At 53.0% G+C, this 15,347-nt stretch overlaps 1 protein-coding gene across 1 annotated transcript in view; it reads left to right on the forward strand.

Moving 5' to 3' along the window:
- Positions 1 to 15,347, forward strand: part of TTYH2 (tweety family member 2) — a 53,362-nt gene that overhangs the window by 29,429 nt on the left and 8,586 nt on the right. Inside the window, exons 4-13 of the mRNA XM_007524564.3 lie at positions 911 to 1,131; positions 3,370 to 3,465; positions 3,978 to 4,050; positions 9,582 to 9,651; positions 9,891 to 9,946; positions 10,656 to 10,748; positions 11,048 to 11,140; positions 12,047 to 12,189; positions 13,674 to 13,859; positions 14,970 to 15,048. Of these exons, the coding sequence (XP_007524626.1) occupies positions 911 to 1,131; positions 3,370 to 3,465; positions 3,978 to 4,050; positions 9,582 to 9,651; positions 9,891 to 9,946; positions 10,656 to 10,748; positions 11,048 to 11,140; positions 12,047 to 12,189; positions 13,674 to 13,859; positions 14,970 to 15,048 (1,110 nt within the window). The remainder of the gene's footprint in view (positions 1 to 910; positions 1,132 to 3,369; positions 3,466 to 3,977; positions 4,051 to 9,581; positions 9,652 to 9,890; positions 9,947 to 10,655; positions 10,749 to 11,047; positions 11,141 to 12,046; positions 12,190 to 13,673; positions 13,860 to 14,969; positions 15,049 to 15,347) is intronic.

A 15,347-nucleotide genomic window follows, 5' to 3' on the forward strand; every position in this document is an offset into this window, starting at 1 on the left:
ATTTTATTTATTTTTTTGCCACCAGGACTCTCGGTCCTCAGTGCCTGCACAACTCCACAGCTCCCAGTGACTGCTTCCTCCTTCTTCTCTTTTTTTGATAGAAGGTGAGAAAGATAAAGACAGCATCACTCCATGGTTTATAAAGCTTTCCCTCCTGCAAGCGCTCCCATGTGGTGGCCAGGGGCTTGAACCCTAGCCCTCATGCATGGTCACATGTGCTCTACTGAGTGAGCCCCTTATTTTATTTTATTTTATTTTATTTTATTTTATTTTATTTTATTTTATTTTATTTTCTGCCTGGGGTCTTACACATGTGCCACTGAACCACCTCTCCAGCCCAACTGTTTTTAAAGTATACGAGAGAGAGAGAGAGAGAGAGAGAGAGATCAAATACCACTCTATGGGGGCCAGGTGGTAGCGCAGTGGGATGAGCACACATGGCACCAAACGCGGGGACTGGCATAAGGATCCTGGTTCGAGCCCCCAGCTCCCCACCTGCAGGCGGGCTGCTTCACAGGCAGTGAAGAAGGTCTGTGAGTGTCTGTCTTTCTCCCCCCCCATCTGTCTTCCCCTCCTCTCTCAGTTTCTGTCTGTCCTATGCAACAACAACAGCAGTGGCAATAACAACAACAAGGGCAACAAAATGGGAAAAATGACCTCTGGGAGCAGTAGATTCATAGTGCAGCAGGCACAGAACCCTAGCAATAATCCTGGAGAAAAAAAAAATACCACTTTATCACCACAGAGTTCTTGCTTCTCCTGTGCAGAGCCAGGGCCTGAACCCAGGGCCCTACACATGGAGGTGGGTGCTCTGTCACTGAGCACCTCCCTAGCTCCACAATCAGGGCCCTTTTCCACTTGGCTGCCTCCCACCCGGAGGCCCCACTCACAAGCGGGCCCTTCTCCACAGGTGTTGGGAACCACCGAGAAGATGCAGGTGGACCTGGAACAGCATCTGGCCCGGCTCGGCGAGGTCTTTGCAGCGCGGGGCGACTACATCCAATCGCTGAAGCTCGTGCAGCAGATGGCAGGCAGCATCATGGCCCAGCTGTCCGTTGTGCCTAAGTGGAGGGAGGTCAGCGCAGAGCTGACCGAGCTAGCCAAGCAGACCAGCTATGTGGAGTATTTCAGGTGAGGGGCTGGTGGCCCCGGGGGCTCTCCTGAGTCAAACTTCCACCGTGGAGACCACGCCGAAGACACCAGAGAACTCTGCAGCATGTGGGGACTGAGGGGTGGATGTGGACATGCGGGCCAGTTCCCAGCACCTAGCAGAGAGCTGGGGTTCTGGGAGACAGTACAGAGCCTCCTTCCAAGGTGATTTCTCAGCAGACCCAGAATCCTCCAGCACCCCCCGCCCACCCCAGTAGTTATCAACAGATGTACAAACTCATGCCTGTGTGCTCTGCGTGTTCCTCCCCTGCCTCCCTACTCCCCAAACTCTGCCATGTATACATATATGTGTGTGTGGATATATATATACTTTTATTTTAAACATTATTATTATTGATGTTTTAAAATTTGTATTATCTTTATTTATTGGATAGAGACAGCCGGAAATTCAGAGGGAAGGGGAGATAGACAGGGAGAGAGACAGAGAGACACCTGTAGCCCTGCTTCACCACTCATGAAGCTTTCCCCCTGCAGTTGGGGACCAGGGACTTGAACCTGGGTCCTTGTGCATTATAACATGTGCTCAACCAGGTGTACCACCACCCAACCTTTTAAAATATTATTTACTTATTATTGGATAGAGACAAGAGAGATAGGAGGTAGGAGAGAGAAAGGGAGAGAGAGACCTGCAGCCCTGCTTCACTACTTATGAAGCTTTCCCCCTGCAGGTGGGGGCCAGGGGCTTGAGCCTGGTTAAGCACACATATTACAGTGTGCAAGGACCCAGGCTCAAGACTGCCACCTGGCTCCTTTTTCCGTCTCTGTGTGTATTTCTCCTTTTATCTGAAAAAGGCTACCAGGAGTGGTGAAGTCCCAGAGATAACAAGGGGAAGGTGCGAGGAAGGGGGAGATAGAGAGCAGCATCCACAGTGGGGGATCACCAGCATCTGCCATCAGAGCCCTGCGACCCCCACCCCGCAGCACCACAGACAGGGGCTCACCTATGCCATTCTCTCTGGACTCAGTCTTAGCTCAGCTTGGAGTGGGGTGTTCTTCTAAAGGGGAAATGGGTCCAGAAAACTTAAGTCACTTGTGCAATGTTGGGGTAATCGTTCTCCCCATCCTGTGCTAGCGGCTAGAAGAGGAACCAACTGGAGGGACAGGAGTTGGGGGTGGGGGGGTGACTAAGAACTGATTCCTGTCCTGCACAGCTAACTTGCCCACTCCACAGGGCCTCCTCTGTGCCTGGCACTGTGTGCACAAGAGTAAGCACAGTGTCCTCCCAGGTGCCTATGCACCTGTCTGTCTTTCCCTCTCTGTCTCCCTCTCCCCTCTCACTTTCTCTCTGTCTCTATCCAATAATCCCATAATAAATAAATAAGAAAAAGATTTAACAAAAGAAAATCCAAATTTAAAACAAAGGGGGGGGGGTGTCGGGCAGTGGCACACCCAGTTAAGCACACATAGTATTAAGTGGAAGAAAACACACAAGATTCTGGGTTTGAGCCCCCAGCTCCCACTCAGCAGGGGGGAGGTGCTTCATAGGTAGTGAAACAGGCCTACAGATGCCTTTCTTTCTCTCTCCCTCTCTCTCCCCCTTTCCTCTTAATTTTTCTCTGTCCTACCCCCCTGAAAATGGGAGGATAAATGGCAGGAGCCGTGGATTCGTAGTGTAGGCACTGAGCCCCAGTGATAACCCTGGAGATGAGAGAGAGAGAGAGAGACTTCACAGCACTGAAGCTAGCTTCCTCCAGTGTGGTGGGGACTGGGCTTGAAGCTGGGCGGCGTGCACAGCAAACAGCACACTTTCCAAGCCAGCTGTTTTGCTGGTCCTGCTCTCCATTTCTTAGACGCTTTTTGGGGATGTCACAGATACTCTGAGTTGACAGAGACTTCTTCCAGCCTCCCACCAGGTGGTTGCTCACCTGCACAAATGTCTCCTAAGTAACAGAGAGAGTTACTGACTCTAAGGAGTGACTGACCATGGCCTGTCACCCCAGACAGTGGCATCTGATCACATTTGAGGGCCATTCATTGTCTGGGTCTTTGAAGTTTTTGTGTCATGGGGCTTGGGCTAGTGGTGGGTGGGAGACAGTGCCTGTCTGTTTTGACGTATTCCTATACCCTCTATGTACCTCGGGCTCATCCAGTTGGGGACAGCTAGTCTTGCTTAGCCCATGGTTCTGGAAAATTTGTTGTCAGGAAGACTCGAGCATTCCTGCCCGGCTCCCCCCTTGACTGTCCCTGTCCCCACCCCAGATGGTTCTCCTACCTCCTGTTCTTCATCATGGACCTGGTCATCTGCTTCCTGACCTGCCTGGGCCTGGCCAAGCGCTCCAGATGTCTCCTGGTCTCGTGAGTAGGCCTCTCCTGGGGCAGATAGTGGGGGTGACCAAGTCCTGTCGAGGTCAGAGGGCATGTGGAGCTAGAATCTGAGGTCGCCTGCCACGTCCTCCTTGGCAACCAGATGGAGGAGATACCAGCCCCTACTCAACCCCCAGACACCAAATAAGCACTAAGCTTCCATCCACATGTCCGCTCTGTTGTTCAAAGCCAACTTGCTGGGCAACTGAAGGACTGACCTGAGCACTGGTACCTCCAGCCTGACTGACCACAGCCTCTGCTAAAGCTGTGTCTCTGGGGGGCACCTCCACTCTGGGGTTCCATGTCTCTCTCAACACCAGAGGACCGTCATTCCATCATTAGGGCAGAGGGCCAGGCAGCCTTCAGGGCTATTGCAGGCATCTCAGGGGCCAGGAAGCAGGGTTGTGACTGGGAGTAAGGACACTGGAAGTCTGAGGTGACTGCTGTCCAGCCCTGACCTGGAAGCCCCCTCTCACCCTGCCCTCTGTTTGCCTGTCTCCTAGGATGCTGTGCTGTGGGGTGCTGACCCTGCTCCTCTGCTGGGCCTCGCTGGCCGTGGACACCGCAGCAGCAGTGGTGAGTGGGGTGAGACTGTCTGACCAGCGCTGTGTGCAGGCAGGGCCAGCCTCTGGGCACAGTCCCTAACACAGGCTCCTGGAATCTCAGCACTGAGGGGCTTGGGTATTCCACCCCCTCCCCCCCATCCTTCACATGGGGACCTGGGCCAGAGGAAGGGAGGGACTTATCCAAGGTCACAGTAAAGCACCTGATGTCATATTCCTTTGCCTCCTGCTCGGCCTGCTCCCAGCCACTGCCTGGAAGGATGACCCTGGAGGAGCAGGTGGTGTGAGGTGACTTCTATCCATGGGTGTGGAGGGACTCTCCCCAGCTGGCTCTGGGCTGCAGGCAGCACCCTTCAGCTGGCTTCCCACAATGCTCTTGGACTCACCTAATCAGTCTGAAACTTAGTGGTGTGTGTGTCTAGTTTTGGTACCCTTAAATGCTTTGAAAAAGAAGAATCAGGGATGGAGGGAGGCTGGGTCATGATGCACCTGGCTGAGTGCACACATTGCCAGGTGCAGGGACTCGGATTCAAGCCCCCGCTCCCCACCTGAGGGCACTTCATGAGCAGTGAAGTAGGTCTGCAGGTGTCTTCCTCTATCTCCCTTACCTCCCTTCTCAGTGTCTATCCTATCAAGTAAAATAGAAAAAAAAAAAAAAAACAAATCAGGAATCATAATAATACATAAGTTGGGAATCGGGCAGTAGTGCAGCGGGTTAAGCGCACATGGCGCAAAGCACAAGGACCAGCGTGAGGATCCCGGTTCGAGCCCCTGGCTCCCCACCTGCAGGGGAGTCGCTTCACAAGCGATGAAGCAGGTCTGAAGGTGTCTATCTTTCTCTTCCCGTCTTCCCTTCCTCTCTCTATTTCTCTCTGTCTTACCCGACGACATCAATAACAAGAACAATAATAACTATATCAACAATAAAAACAAAAGGGACAACAAAAGGGAAATAAATAAATATTTTTTAAAATCTTTTTTAAAATAATACACAAGTAAATAAATAAAACAGAAAAAATGGCCACCAGGAGTTGTCGATTCAGAGTGCTGTGATAAGCCCCAGTGATAACCCTGGTAACAATTAAAAAAAGAGGTAGGGAACAAGGGTAGGGTTCCTACAGAGGGATGCTTGGTCTTTTTATTTATTTATTTGTTTATTTTGCATAATGATTATACTGTCTCCCCAGCCAATAACAGCTAACTTTTTAAAATTTATTTATTCCCTTTTGTTGCCATTGTTGTATTTATTGATGTATTTATTGATGTCGTCGTTGTTGGATAGGACAGAGAGAAATGGAGAGAGAAGGGAAAGACAGAGAGGGAGAGAAAGACACCTGCAGACCTGCTTCACCGCCTGTGAAGCAACTCCCCTGCAGGTGGGGAGCCGGGAGCTCGAACCAGGATCTTTACGCAGGTCTTTATGCTTTGCGCGACCTGCGTTTAACCAGCTGTGCTACCGCCTGACTCCCCAGTCTTTTTTTTTTTTTAACTTTATTTAATTTGTTAGGGCTGAGAGAAACTGAGAGGAAATGGGGATGAGGATGGAGAAGGAGAGAGACACCTACAACACTGCTTCATCACCTACAAGTAGGGACCAGGGGCTTGAACCCGGGTCCTTGTGCATGTTAATACATGCACTTAACCGGGGTGCACCACCTAGCCCCAGGATGCTTGGTGTTTAAAAGACCTCACCCTTGAGAGTCGGGCGGTAGTGCAGCGGGTTAAGTGTAGGTTGCGCAAAGCGCAAGGACTGGCTCAAGGATCCCAGTTCGAGCCCCTGGCTCCCCACCTGCAGAGGAGTCGCTTCACAAGCGGTGAAGCAAGTCTGTGGGTGTCTATCTTTCTCTCCCCCTCTCTGTCTTCCCCTCCTCTCTCCATTTCTCTCTGTCCTATCCCAACAAAGATGACATCAATAACAACAACAATAATAACTACAACAATAAAACAAGGGCAACAAAAGGGAATGAATGAATGAATAAATAAATAAATAAAATCTCACCCTTGCGTTGAGTAGGGACCTCTCCATGCATTCAGCAAGTGTTTGTGACTCAGGCACTGAACAGGTCTGGGTGCTTCAGGGTACAGAGCCCAGGAGCTGGGGGAGCTCTGCTCCTGATGGAGTTGCCTCTTGCAGAAGAAAGATCACTGAAGCCTATTGCACCATGTGTATGTGTGTGTTTTGCAGAGGGGGTAGCCCTTAACCAGGGTTTTTGGGGGAACTTCTTGCTGATTCACAGTCCACAAAGTAATGCTGTAACCCGAATCTGTATTGCCATACCACCTGGGGATACAAGTGTGCCCCCCACCTTGCTGCAAGCCCTCTCCCTCTCATAACCCGGGGAGGTGGGGCTGGCCAGTAGCCCCGGCCTTGGACCATCGAATGGACAGACTCTGAGGAGGAGCACTTGGCAAAGCCCATCCGGAAGGAAGAGGAGGCGGAATGTCCTGTTTTGCTTCCTCCCCCGCCACCACATCTTGTCTGCTTGGAGCAGGAAGGACAAGTGAATGGGCACAGGGTGCCTTTAGCTACAGCCAGTCAGAGGTGGCGGGTCCAGGCCATTCTCCGTGCAACCCTGTTTCACCAGAAGCTTCCCAGAGCAGCGTGCTCGCTGCCGGCCCACAGCCTCTCTTCCAGGATAAATGAAGACACAGGGCAGCCTGCACACGGGGTGCTCCCAGAGGCTCTGCCTTCTGGAAGCTGCCGTGGTCCCAGCTTGCCACCATGAGCTCTTTCCCCTCCTGGGGACTTCTCTCTGTCCCACCAGGCCTCTGTGTTGAGGGAAAGCAGAGGCATTCGGACCTCCCAGCTGGGCACCCTGGAATGCCACTGGGCAGAGGAGAAAGGATGCTTCCCCATTTGGTTGAGTCAGACTTTGTGTGAGAGAGGGACTATGTGAAAGGGCCTTTGATGGCGGGGATGGTGCTGCATGTTGATAGGGAAGGGGTGAGGAGGAGCTGGGAGGCAGGGCACAGGCTGGCCAAGGCTGCTGTGGGAGCTTTTGTGTGGATGCCGCCCCTCAGACAGTTGTTTTTTTTTTTTTTTCAAACAAATCATTAATTTATTTATTTGCCTCCAGGGTTATTGCTGGGGCTCAGTGCCTGTCCTGTGAACCCACTGCTCCTGGAGGCCATTTTCCCCATTTTTGTTGCCCTTGTTGTTGTTATTGTTATTGCTATTGTTGTTATTGATGTTGGATAGGACAGAGAGAAATTGAAAGAGAGGGGAAGACAGAGAGAGGGAGAGAAAGAGAGACACCTACAGACCTGTTTCACTGCTTGTGAGGAATCTCCCCTGCAGGTGGGGATCCGGGGGCTCAAACTTGGATCCTTACACCAGTCCTTAGACTTCGCACTATGTGTGCTTAACCCACTGTGCTACCGCCTGCCCCCCCCCCCATTTATTTATTTATTTATTTTAACCATTGCATTGCTCAGCTCTGGCTTATGGAGGTATGGGGGATTAAACCTGGGATCTGAGAACCTCAGGCATGAGAGTCTGTGGCATAACCATTATGCTCTCTCCGCTGCCCAATATCTTACTTATTTATTGTTTATTGGGCAAAGACAGAAGTCGAGAGGGAGGAGGAAGAGATGAAGAGGAAGAGAGAGAGACACCTGCAGCATTACTTCATACTCACGTAGCTTTCCCCCTGCAGCTGAGGACTAAGGGCTTGAACCTTGGTCCTTGGGCATTGTAACAAGTGCACTCAACCAGGTTCGCCACCACTTGGCCTCTCCCAAGCCATCTTTTATTTTAGAGTTGTGGAGGCAGAGGATGGCACTGAGGGCCCTCCCACTCTTCCTTATACCCCAGAAAGGACCTCCAGGAGGAAGCGTCTCTGTCCCCCGAGAATCTGCTCCAGGGTGATGGAAAGGGACAGAGAGTTTGGAGGGCTGAGCTCTTACCCTGAGCCTCCTGTAGCCACAGCCTGCTTATTCACCACCACCCTCAGGGTCTCCCCCACAGTGGTTTAGTGTCTGAGGAGAAAGGGCTCTGGGAGAGAAAGGCTCCTTGGGGACCCAGCCAGCAAGGGGTGAGGAACTTGGACCAGCCTCTCTGAGTCACGAGTGCCCCCGGAACCCCCTGCCCGGGTCCACAGCCCCACTATGTCCCTTCCCGGCAAGGACCCAAGCCCTGCACAGTAACTGGTCCTCCTGCCTCACTCTCGGGTGAGTGGAGACCATCATGGCTCCCTTCTGGTGGGGCTGCTGCTCTGCGTGCACTGGGGGTGGAGCAACGGTCCTACTTTCTGTGCACGGTGCATGAGGCCCTGATTCAGTCCCTGGCTCCTCCTAGAAACAAGAAATAGAGGTGATCTGGGAGGTGGTGTAGTGGATAAAGTCTTGGACTCTCAAGCATGAGGTCCCGAGTTCAGTCTGTAGCATGGCATGTGCCAGGGTGATGCTCTAATTCTCTTTCTCGCTTTCCCTGATCTGTCATTATTAAACACATACAGTGGGGGCCAGGTGGTGGCACACCTGGTTAAGAGCACACCATACAGTGCACAAGGACCAGGTTCAAGCCCCTGGTCCCCACCTGCCAGGGAAAGCGTTACAAGTAGTGAAGCAGGGCTGCAGGTGTCTTTCTGTCTCTCTTCCTCTCTACCTGTCCCTCCCCTGTCAATTTCTTTCTTTCATTCCTCTTCTTCCTCCTCCTCCTTTTTAAATATTTTATTTATTTATTTATTTATTTATTTATTTATTTATGAGACAGACAGGAAGAGAGAGTAAGAACCAGACATCACTCTGGTACATGTGCTGCCAAGAATTGAACTTGAGACCTCATGCTTGAGGGCCCAGTGCTTTATCTACTGCACCACCTCCCAGACCACGCAGTTTCTCTCTGTCTGTATCCAATAATAAATAAGTAAATAAATAAATTAAATAAAAATACGCATACAACTTTTTATGTTTATTTTACTTATTATTGGATAGAGACAGGCAGAAATCCAGAGAGGAGGGGGACATAAAGAGGGAGAGAGAGAGAGAGAGAGACATCTGCAGCCCTGCTTCACCACTTGTGAAGCTTCCCTCCTGCAGGTAGGGACCAGGGGCTTGAACCTGGGTCCTTGTGCACTGTAACATGAGCGCTTAGCCAGGTGTGCCACTGCCTGGCTCCCAACACATAACTTTTGAAAATACAAGAAGTAGAACACAGTATATATCAGAGCAGCGCTCTCTCACTCTCACTCATGAAACAACAGAGGTGAATAAAGGTGGCCCTGTAGCAAGTGAGTCCTGATGCTTCCCCTGCACGAACCCCTCCCCCCCCAGATGCATTCAGCAACAGCAGCCGTATAGACATGCAGGCAGTGCCCGCTCACTTCCGGCCACCTTTCTCAGCGCCCTATGCCAGTTCACACAGCAGATAGTGAGTTTCTCCCCAGGTTACAGGTGAGGCTGAGAACGAGTGGCTGGTGCTGGGTTACAGAGCCAGGACGCCACCCCAGGCTGGCTGGCTTCTCACTGAGCTGAGGGCCCCAGTGGCTGGGCAGCTCCTCAGTGGTCCTGAGTCTTAACTCCCACCCCATCTCCCTGGCTCAGGGCACCAGTGACTTCTGCACGGCACCTGACACCTTCATCCTGAATGTCACCGAGGGCCACGTCAGCACAGGTAATGCACTCTCGGGGCCCTGCCATCCAAGCTGCTTTGGATGCTCAGCCAGCGGCCAGCCAGACTGTGCCTCTACTTACTCTTATAGCCCTGCTGCCACCCTAACCCCTGGTTTCTGGTCCAGCTGGACCTCTGAGCCACTTCATAGAGCCTGCCTGCTTTGGGGGCTTGGGGACGGGGATGGCCTGGCCTCAGCCCTGCAGGTCGAGGCTGCCTGACACCATATCTTTGCCTTGCAGAGGTGGCCCGATACTACTTGTACTGCAGTCAGAGCTCCAGCAGCCCCTTCCAGCAGGTATAGCCCAGCTGATCCAGCTTCTGCCCAAGGGCCATAGGGAGAAGGCACCAGGAAGGTGGAGGAGGGGGCTGGGTGTTCCTGTGTCCTGTGGTCCTCTTAAAGGGGCAGTGCTGTTAGCCAGTGTCTCTAAGGCCAACCTGTCTGCCCTTCACTAGGGGTCTGGAGCACACAGAAGCTGTGTTAGGGTTAGAGTTAGGGTTAGGCCTGTGGTGGGGCCCGAGAATCTGCATTACTCACAAGCACCCAGACCATGCAGATGCTGCTGGTCTGAGGTCCATATAGCTGTTGAGCATCCAGGGGCTGGGGGCTGGGTGGTGGTGTACCCAGTTAAGCACACAGAGTACTAGGCGCAAGGACCCACTCAAGGATCTGGGTTTCAGCCCTCGACTCCCCACCTGCAGGGAGTGTCACTTCACAAGTGCTGAAGCCTTGTCTGCAGGTGTCTCTCTTTCTCTCCCTCTCTATCTCCCCCTCCTCTCTTAATTTCTCTCTGTCCTATCCAATAAAATAAAACAACAACAAAAAAAAAGCCTCCAGGAGCAGTGAATTCATAGCTGAGTCCCAGTGATAACCCTCGAGGTATAAAAAAAAAAGTCCAAGGGATGAGGAGGAGATATCTCTAACCAGTTAGAGGCACTGCTGCTGCAGCCCTGAGCTGGGCTGGGGTGGGGCATCCCCAGGCTGACTGCAGTGTCTCCTGGCCCAGGTCCTCACCACTTTCCAGCGCTCTCTGACCAGCATGCAGACCCAGGTGGCGGGACTGCTGCAGTTCGCCCTGCCCCACTTCCCCACAGCAGAGGTAAGGTACCCCCTCAGCCCCAGCCAGCAGACGGGAGGTGCGGCTCCCCGGCAGGTGCTCCTCAAACCCCCCTCCCCTGCCATATCACCTGCCTAGAGCTCCTGGAGTTCCCGACTCATCTTTCCTGCCGTGAAACATCCTCCCCCAGAATGTAACCCCTTCCTTTGGCTTCAGAGGTCTCTCTGCACCAGCTGAGTGGCTGCTGGTGGTGCTTTAATAAACCCAGGCCCTCTCCTAGCACTCATTCACTCACTCTCTCTCTCTGCCCCTCTGCTTTTGCCGGCTTCTTCCTGCTTCAGAAAGACCTGCTTGAAATCCAGCTCCTGTTGAACTCATCAGAGTCCAGCCTCCACCAGCTGACGGCCATGCTGGATTGCAGAGGGCTCCACAAGGTGCTGGAGGGCCCCCCAAGGGGGTCGGGCGCATGGAGGAGGATGGTGGGGCACCCAGCCAGTAGAGGCTAGAACGGTGCTTGCCGAGACTCCTTTCTGGCTGGGAACTGACTGCATGACAGGAAGTGGAAGAGGTGCCTGCCTTCCTGATTCTTCCCGGTACCTGAGGCAGGAGACTCAGTGGTTAGCTCGAGGGAGGCTGCTTCTGAGTTTCCAGACACCCAGCCATCTGGTCAGCCTGTCCTTCTCTCCAAGTTGGGAGTGGACACCTCAGTCTCACCGCCAGGATCATCTCTCTGGGAGCTGGGACTGTGAGATGACAGTAGGGCGGGAAGCACACTGGGGTGTGTGGCGTCTCCCCCAGCGCAGCCAGGCAGTGTGTGTCAACAGGTTATGTTTTTTCCCCCTTTTGTCGTCCTTGTTGTTTATTGTTGTTGTCGTCGTTGTTGTTATTGATGCTGTCGTTGTTGAATAGGACAGAGAGAAATGGAGAGCGGAGGGAAAGGCAGAGAGGGGGAGAGAAAGACAGACACCTGCAGACCTCCTTCACCGCCTGTGAAGCGACTCCCCTGCAGGTGGGGAGCCGGGGGCTCAAACTGGGATCCTTATGCCGGTCCTTGCACTTCACGCCATATGTGCTTAACCCGCTGCGCTACTGCCTGACCCCGTTTCACTTTTTATACTGTGAAGTACATGTTGTTTTATGGAGAATTTTATAGATAAAGAAAGGTGTGTGTGTGTGTGTTAACTAGATGATATAAGGGTGGATGAGTTTGTATGTGTGTGGGGGCTACTAGGGGCACAAGGTGCATGACAGGAAGGGACAGGAGGTCCACACTCACCTTCAGGGATGAACTGAGACCCCAGGCTATGCCCCAGCCCCCTCACATGCGCCCTCTCCTCCAGGACTACGTGGACGGTCTCTCCGGCATCTGCTACGATGGTGTTGAGGGCCTGCTCTACCTCAGCCTCTTCTCCCTTTTGGCTGCCCTGGCCTTCTCCACTCTCGTCTGCACTGGACCCAGAGCCTGGAAGATCTTTACCACCAGGTGGGCTGCCCAGTGGGGAGGGCGTTCCTGCTACCTGCAGAGAGAAGACGCTGCCCTGGGAAGAGAGAGTAGCCACCGCTGGGCTGGGCCTTTGGCTCCAGCAGACTGGCTGGATGTCTTTAGAAGCCTCCCCAAGAGTTTAGACAGGACCCCCTCTCTTTACCCCTGGCCCCAGCAGGAGATTGCAGGGAGCCCAGAGCAGGGGTGAGGGTGAGGGAGGGTGGTGGCAGCCCTCAAGCCCAGACTGGCATCCCCTGTCCTCTGTCCATGAGGCGAGGAGCAGAACCTTCAGGGCCAGGGAATGCCAGAAAGAATGAGTGGTGGCACTGTCTCATCGAGAGATGGGTGTTTCTGTGTCCCCAGAACAGATCCCACAAGAAGGGGGAGGGAGACATGCAGGAATAGCTTATGTGTATAGTGCACTGCTTTGTCATTTGTGCAGCCCAGGTTCGAGCCTGGCTCTCGCTGTATTGAAGGAACCTTTGGTATTGTGTGTGTATGTTTATTTATTTATTTGATAGAGATAGCCAGAAATCAAGAGGGAAGGGTGATAGAGAAGAAGAGAGACAGAGAGCCGCCTGCAGCCCGTCCTGCTTCTCCACTCATGAAGCTTTCCCCCTGCAGGTCGGGACTGGGGGCTCGAACCTGGATTCTTGCACATTGTGACATGTGCACTCAACCAGGTGCACCACTGCCCGGCCCCCTGGTCTTTAAAAAAAATTATTATTATTTATATTTTATTTATTTATTCCCTTTTGTTGCCCTTATTATTTTATTGTTGTTGTTGTTATTGATGTTGTCATTGTTGGATAGGACAGAGAGAAATGGAGAGAGGAGGGGATGGACAGAGGGGGAGAGAGAAAGACAGACACCTGCAGACCTGCTTCACCACCTGTGAAGTGACTCCCCTGCAGGTGGGGAGCTGGGGGCTCAAACCGGGATCCTTATACCGTCATTGCGCTTTGCGCAACGTGCGCTTAACCCACTGCACTACCGCCCGACTCTCTATTTTTAATTATTTTTATTTATTGGATAGAGACAGCCAAAATCAAGAGGGTACAAGGTGATAGAGAGGGGGAGAGAGAGAGACCTGCAGCATGGCTTCACCACTCGCAAAGCTTTCCCTTTGCAGGTGGGGATGGGCGCTCAGACCCAGGTCCTTATGCACTGTAGCATAAGCACTCGACCAGGTGTGCCACCACACAACCCCTGGTCTCTGTCTCTTTGTCTCTCTCTGTCTCTGTCTGAAGAAGAAGCAGAAGCAGGGAAAGGGGTTTCTGTGGTTTGGATTCAGCATAGGGGGCTGCATGGAGGAGCCAGAGCAATCTGTATGCAAGAAGGCTGAGGACCAGGTTTGGGAGGAAGACACAGCTGAACAGAGGGAGGTTGGGTTCTGAGATGCAAGACTGGGCCACAGGCCTGGCCTCTGCTGCCCCCTGCCTCCCTCCAGCCTCACAGGGGCGGTCTCCTATATGTCGTTCTAGGGACAGAGACTACGATGACATCGACGAAGACGACCCCTTTAACCCCCAGGCCCGGCGCATTGCCACCCACAACACCCCTCGGGGCCCTCTTCACAGCTTCTGCAGCTACAGCAGTGGCCTGGGCAGTCAGATCAGCCTGCAGCCGCCCACTCAGACCATCTCCAATGCACCCGTGTCGGAGTACATGTAAGACTGAGCCCCTGCCCTCTGGGCTCCCCAACACCTCCTGGTGCTAGAGGTAGGGGGCCTGGCTCTATGGACAGTGTCTTTGGGTGCAGGGATTTGGGGGGCGGTGATATAATTCAGTCATACCTCCCCCCAGCCCCATGCAATCACAATGTCTGGCAGGAAGGTCCTGGAGACACCTTGGCAGCTTCTACTCCCCAGTGTGTGCCCCAGAGAGCCTTCAGACACTAGGCCTCATGCCTCAAGCCTAAGGCAGGCTCTGTTTCTTTTCTCTCTCTCTCTTTTTCACTTGTTGGACAGAGACAGATAGAAATCAAGGTGAGGGGGTGGGTGGTGGCACACCTGGATAACAGCACTTAGTACCAAGTATGTGGACCACGAAAGTATCCTGGATCGAGCCCCGCACTCCCCACCTGCAGGGGTTGAAGCAGGTCTACAGGTGTCTTTCTTACCCTATCTCCCCTTCCTCTCTCAATTCTCTCTGTCCTATCCAATAAAATGGAAAAAATGGCTGCGGGCAGGGTTAGATAGCATAATGGTTATGCAAAGAGACTGTCATGCCTAAGGCTCCATCGTCCAAGGTTCAGTCTCCTGGACCACCACCATAGACCAGAGCTGAGCAGTGCTCCGGTAAAAATACAAAATAAATAATAATAATAATTAAACTTAAAAAAAAATGGCTGCCAGGAGCAATGGATTCATAAGGCGCTTACCAAGCCCCAGTGATAACCCTGGAAGCAAAAAGAAGAAAAGAAAGGAAGGAATCAGGAGGGAAGGGGAGAGGAGATAGGGAGAGAGAAAGAGAGACGCTTACAGCACTGCCTCATCATGAAGCTCCCCACCTGCAAGGTGGGGCCCGGGGGCTTGAAAGCAGGTCTTTGAGCGCACTAACCCACATACTCCAGCACACTGGACCACCCTTGCTTCTCTCTGCCCTGCCCCAGGACTATCCTAACCCCCACTTCCCAGACATTCTGACATGCACTTCCACTCCCCGTCCCCCCAATTCCATGCAATCAGTCTCCTATAGAAATCTGAGCCCCCCCGCCCCCCCCCCTTGATAACCTCTTTCACATCTGAGCTCTCCTCTCGCCCCTCCCTCCCCCCCAGGAACCAAGCTGCACTTTTTGGAGGGAATCCACGCTACGAGAACGTGCCACTCATTGGAAGAGGCTCCCCCCCTCCCACGGTAACCTGGATCTCCCGGGCCAAGTCGTGGCTCCTGCCCTTGACGGGGAGATAACTGGAGAGTCAGCCCCTACCTTCCCCTGTCGCCAGGGCAAGAGTGTGAAAACACTGTGTTCTTGAATAAGCATCAGACCAGACTGCAGGGTTCGGTGCAGACAGTCCACAGAGAACCTGCCAGGCTGGCTGAGAAGCTGGCCCTCTGCGTGCCAGGCAGGGCACCCCACTGGGTACTTGTCGTCAGGGAGAACGTTCCACAGCCTGCGTGTCACACGATTCTACCTGAAGTCCACCTGGTTGTGG

This window comes from Erinaceus europaeus, chromosome 12 (genome assembly GCF_950295315.1).
Source record: "Erinaceus europaeus chromosome 12, mEriEur2.1, whole genome shotgun sequence".
Lineage (NCBI taxonomy): Eukaryota > Metazoa > Chordata > Mammalia > Eulipotyphla > Erinaceidae > Erinaceus > Erinaceus europaeus.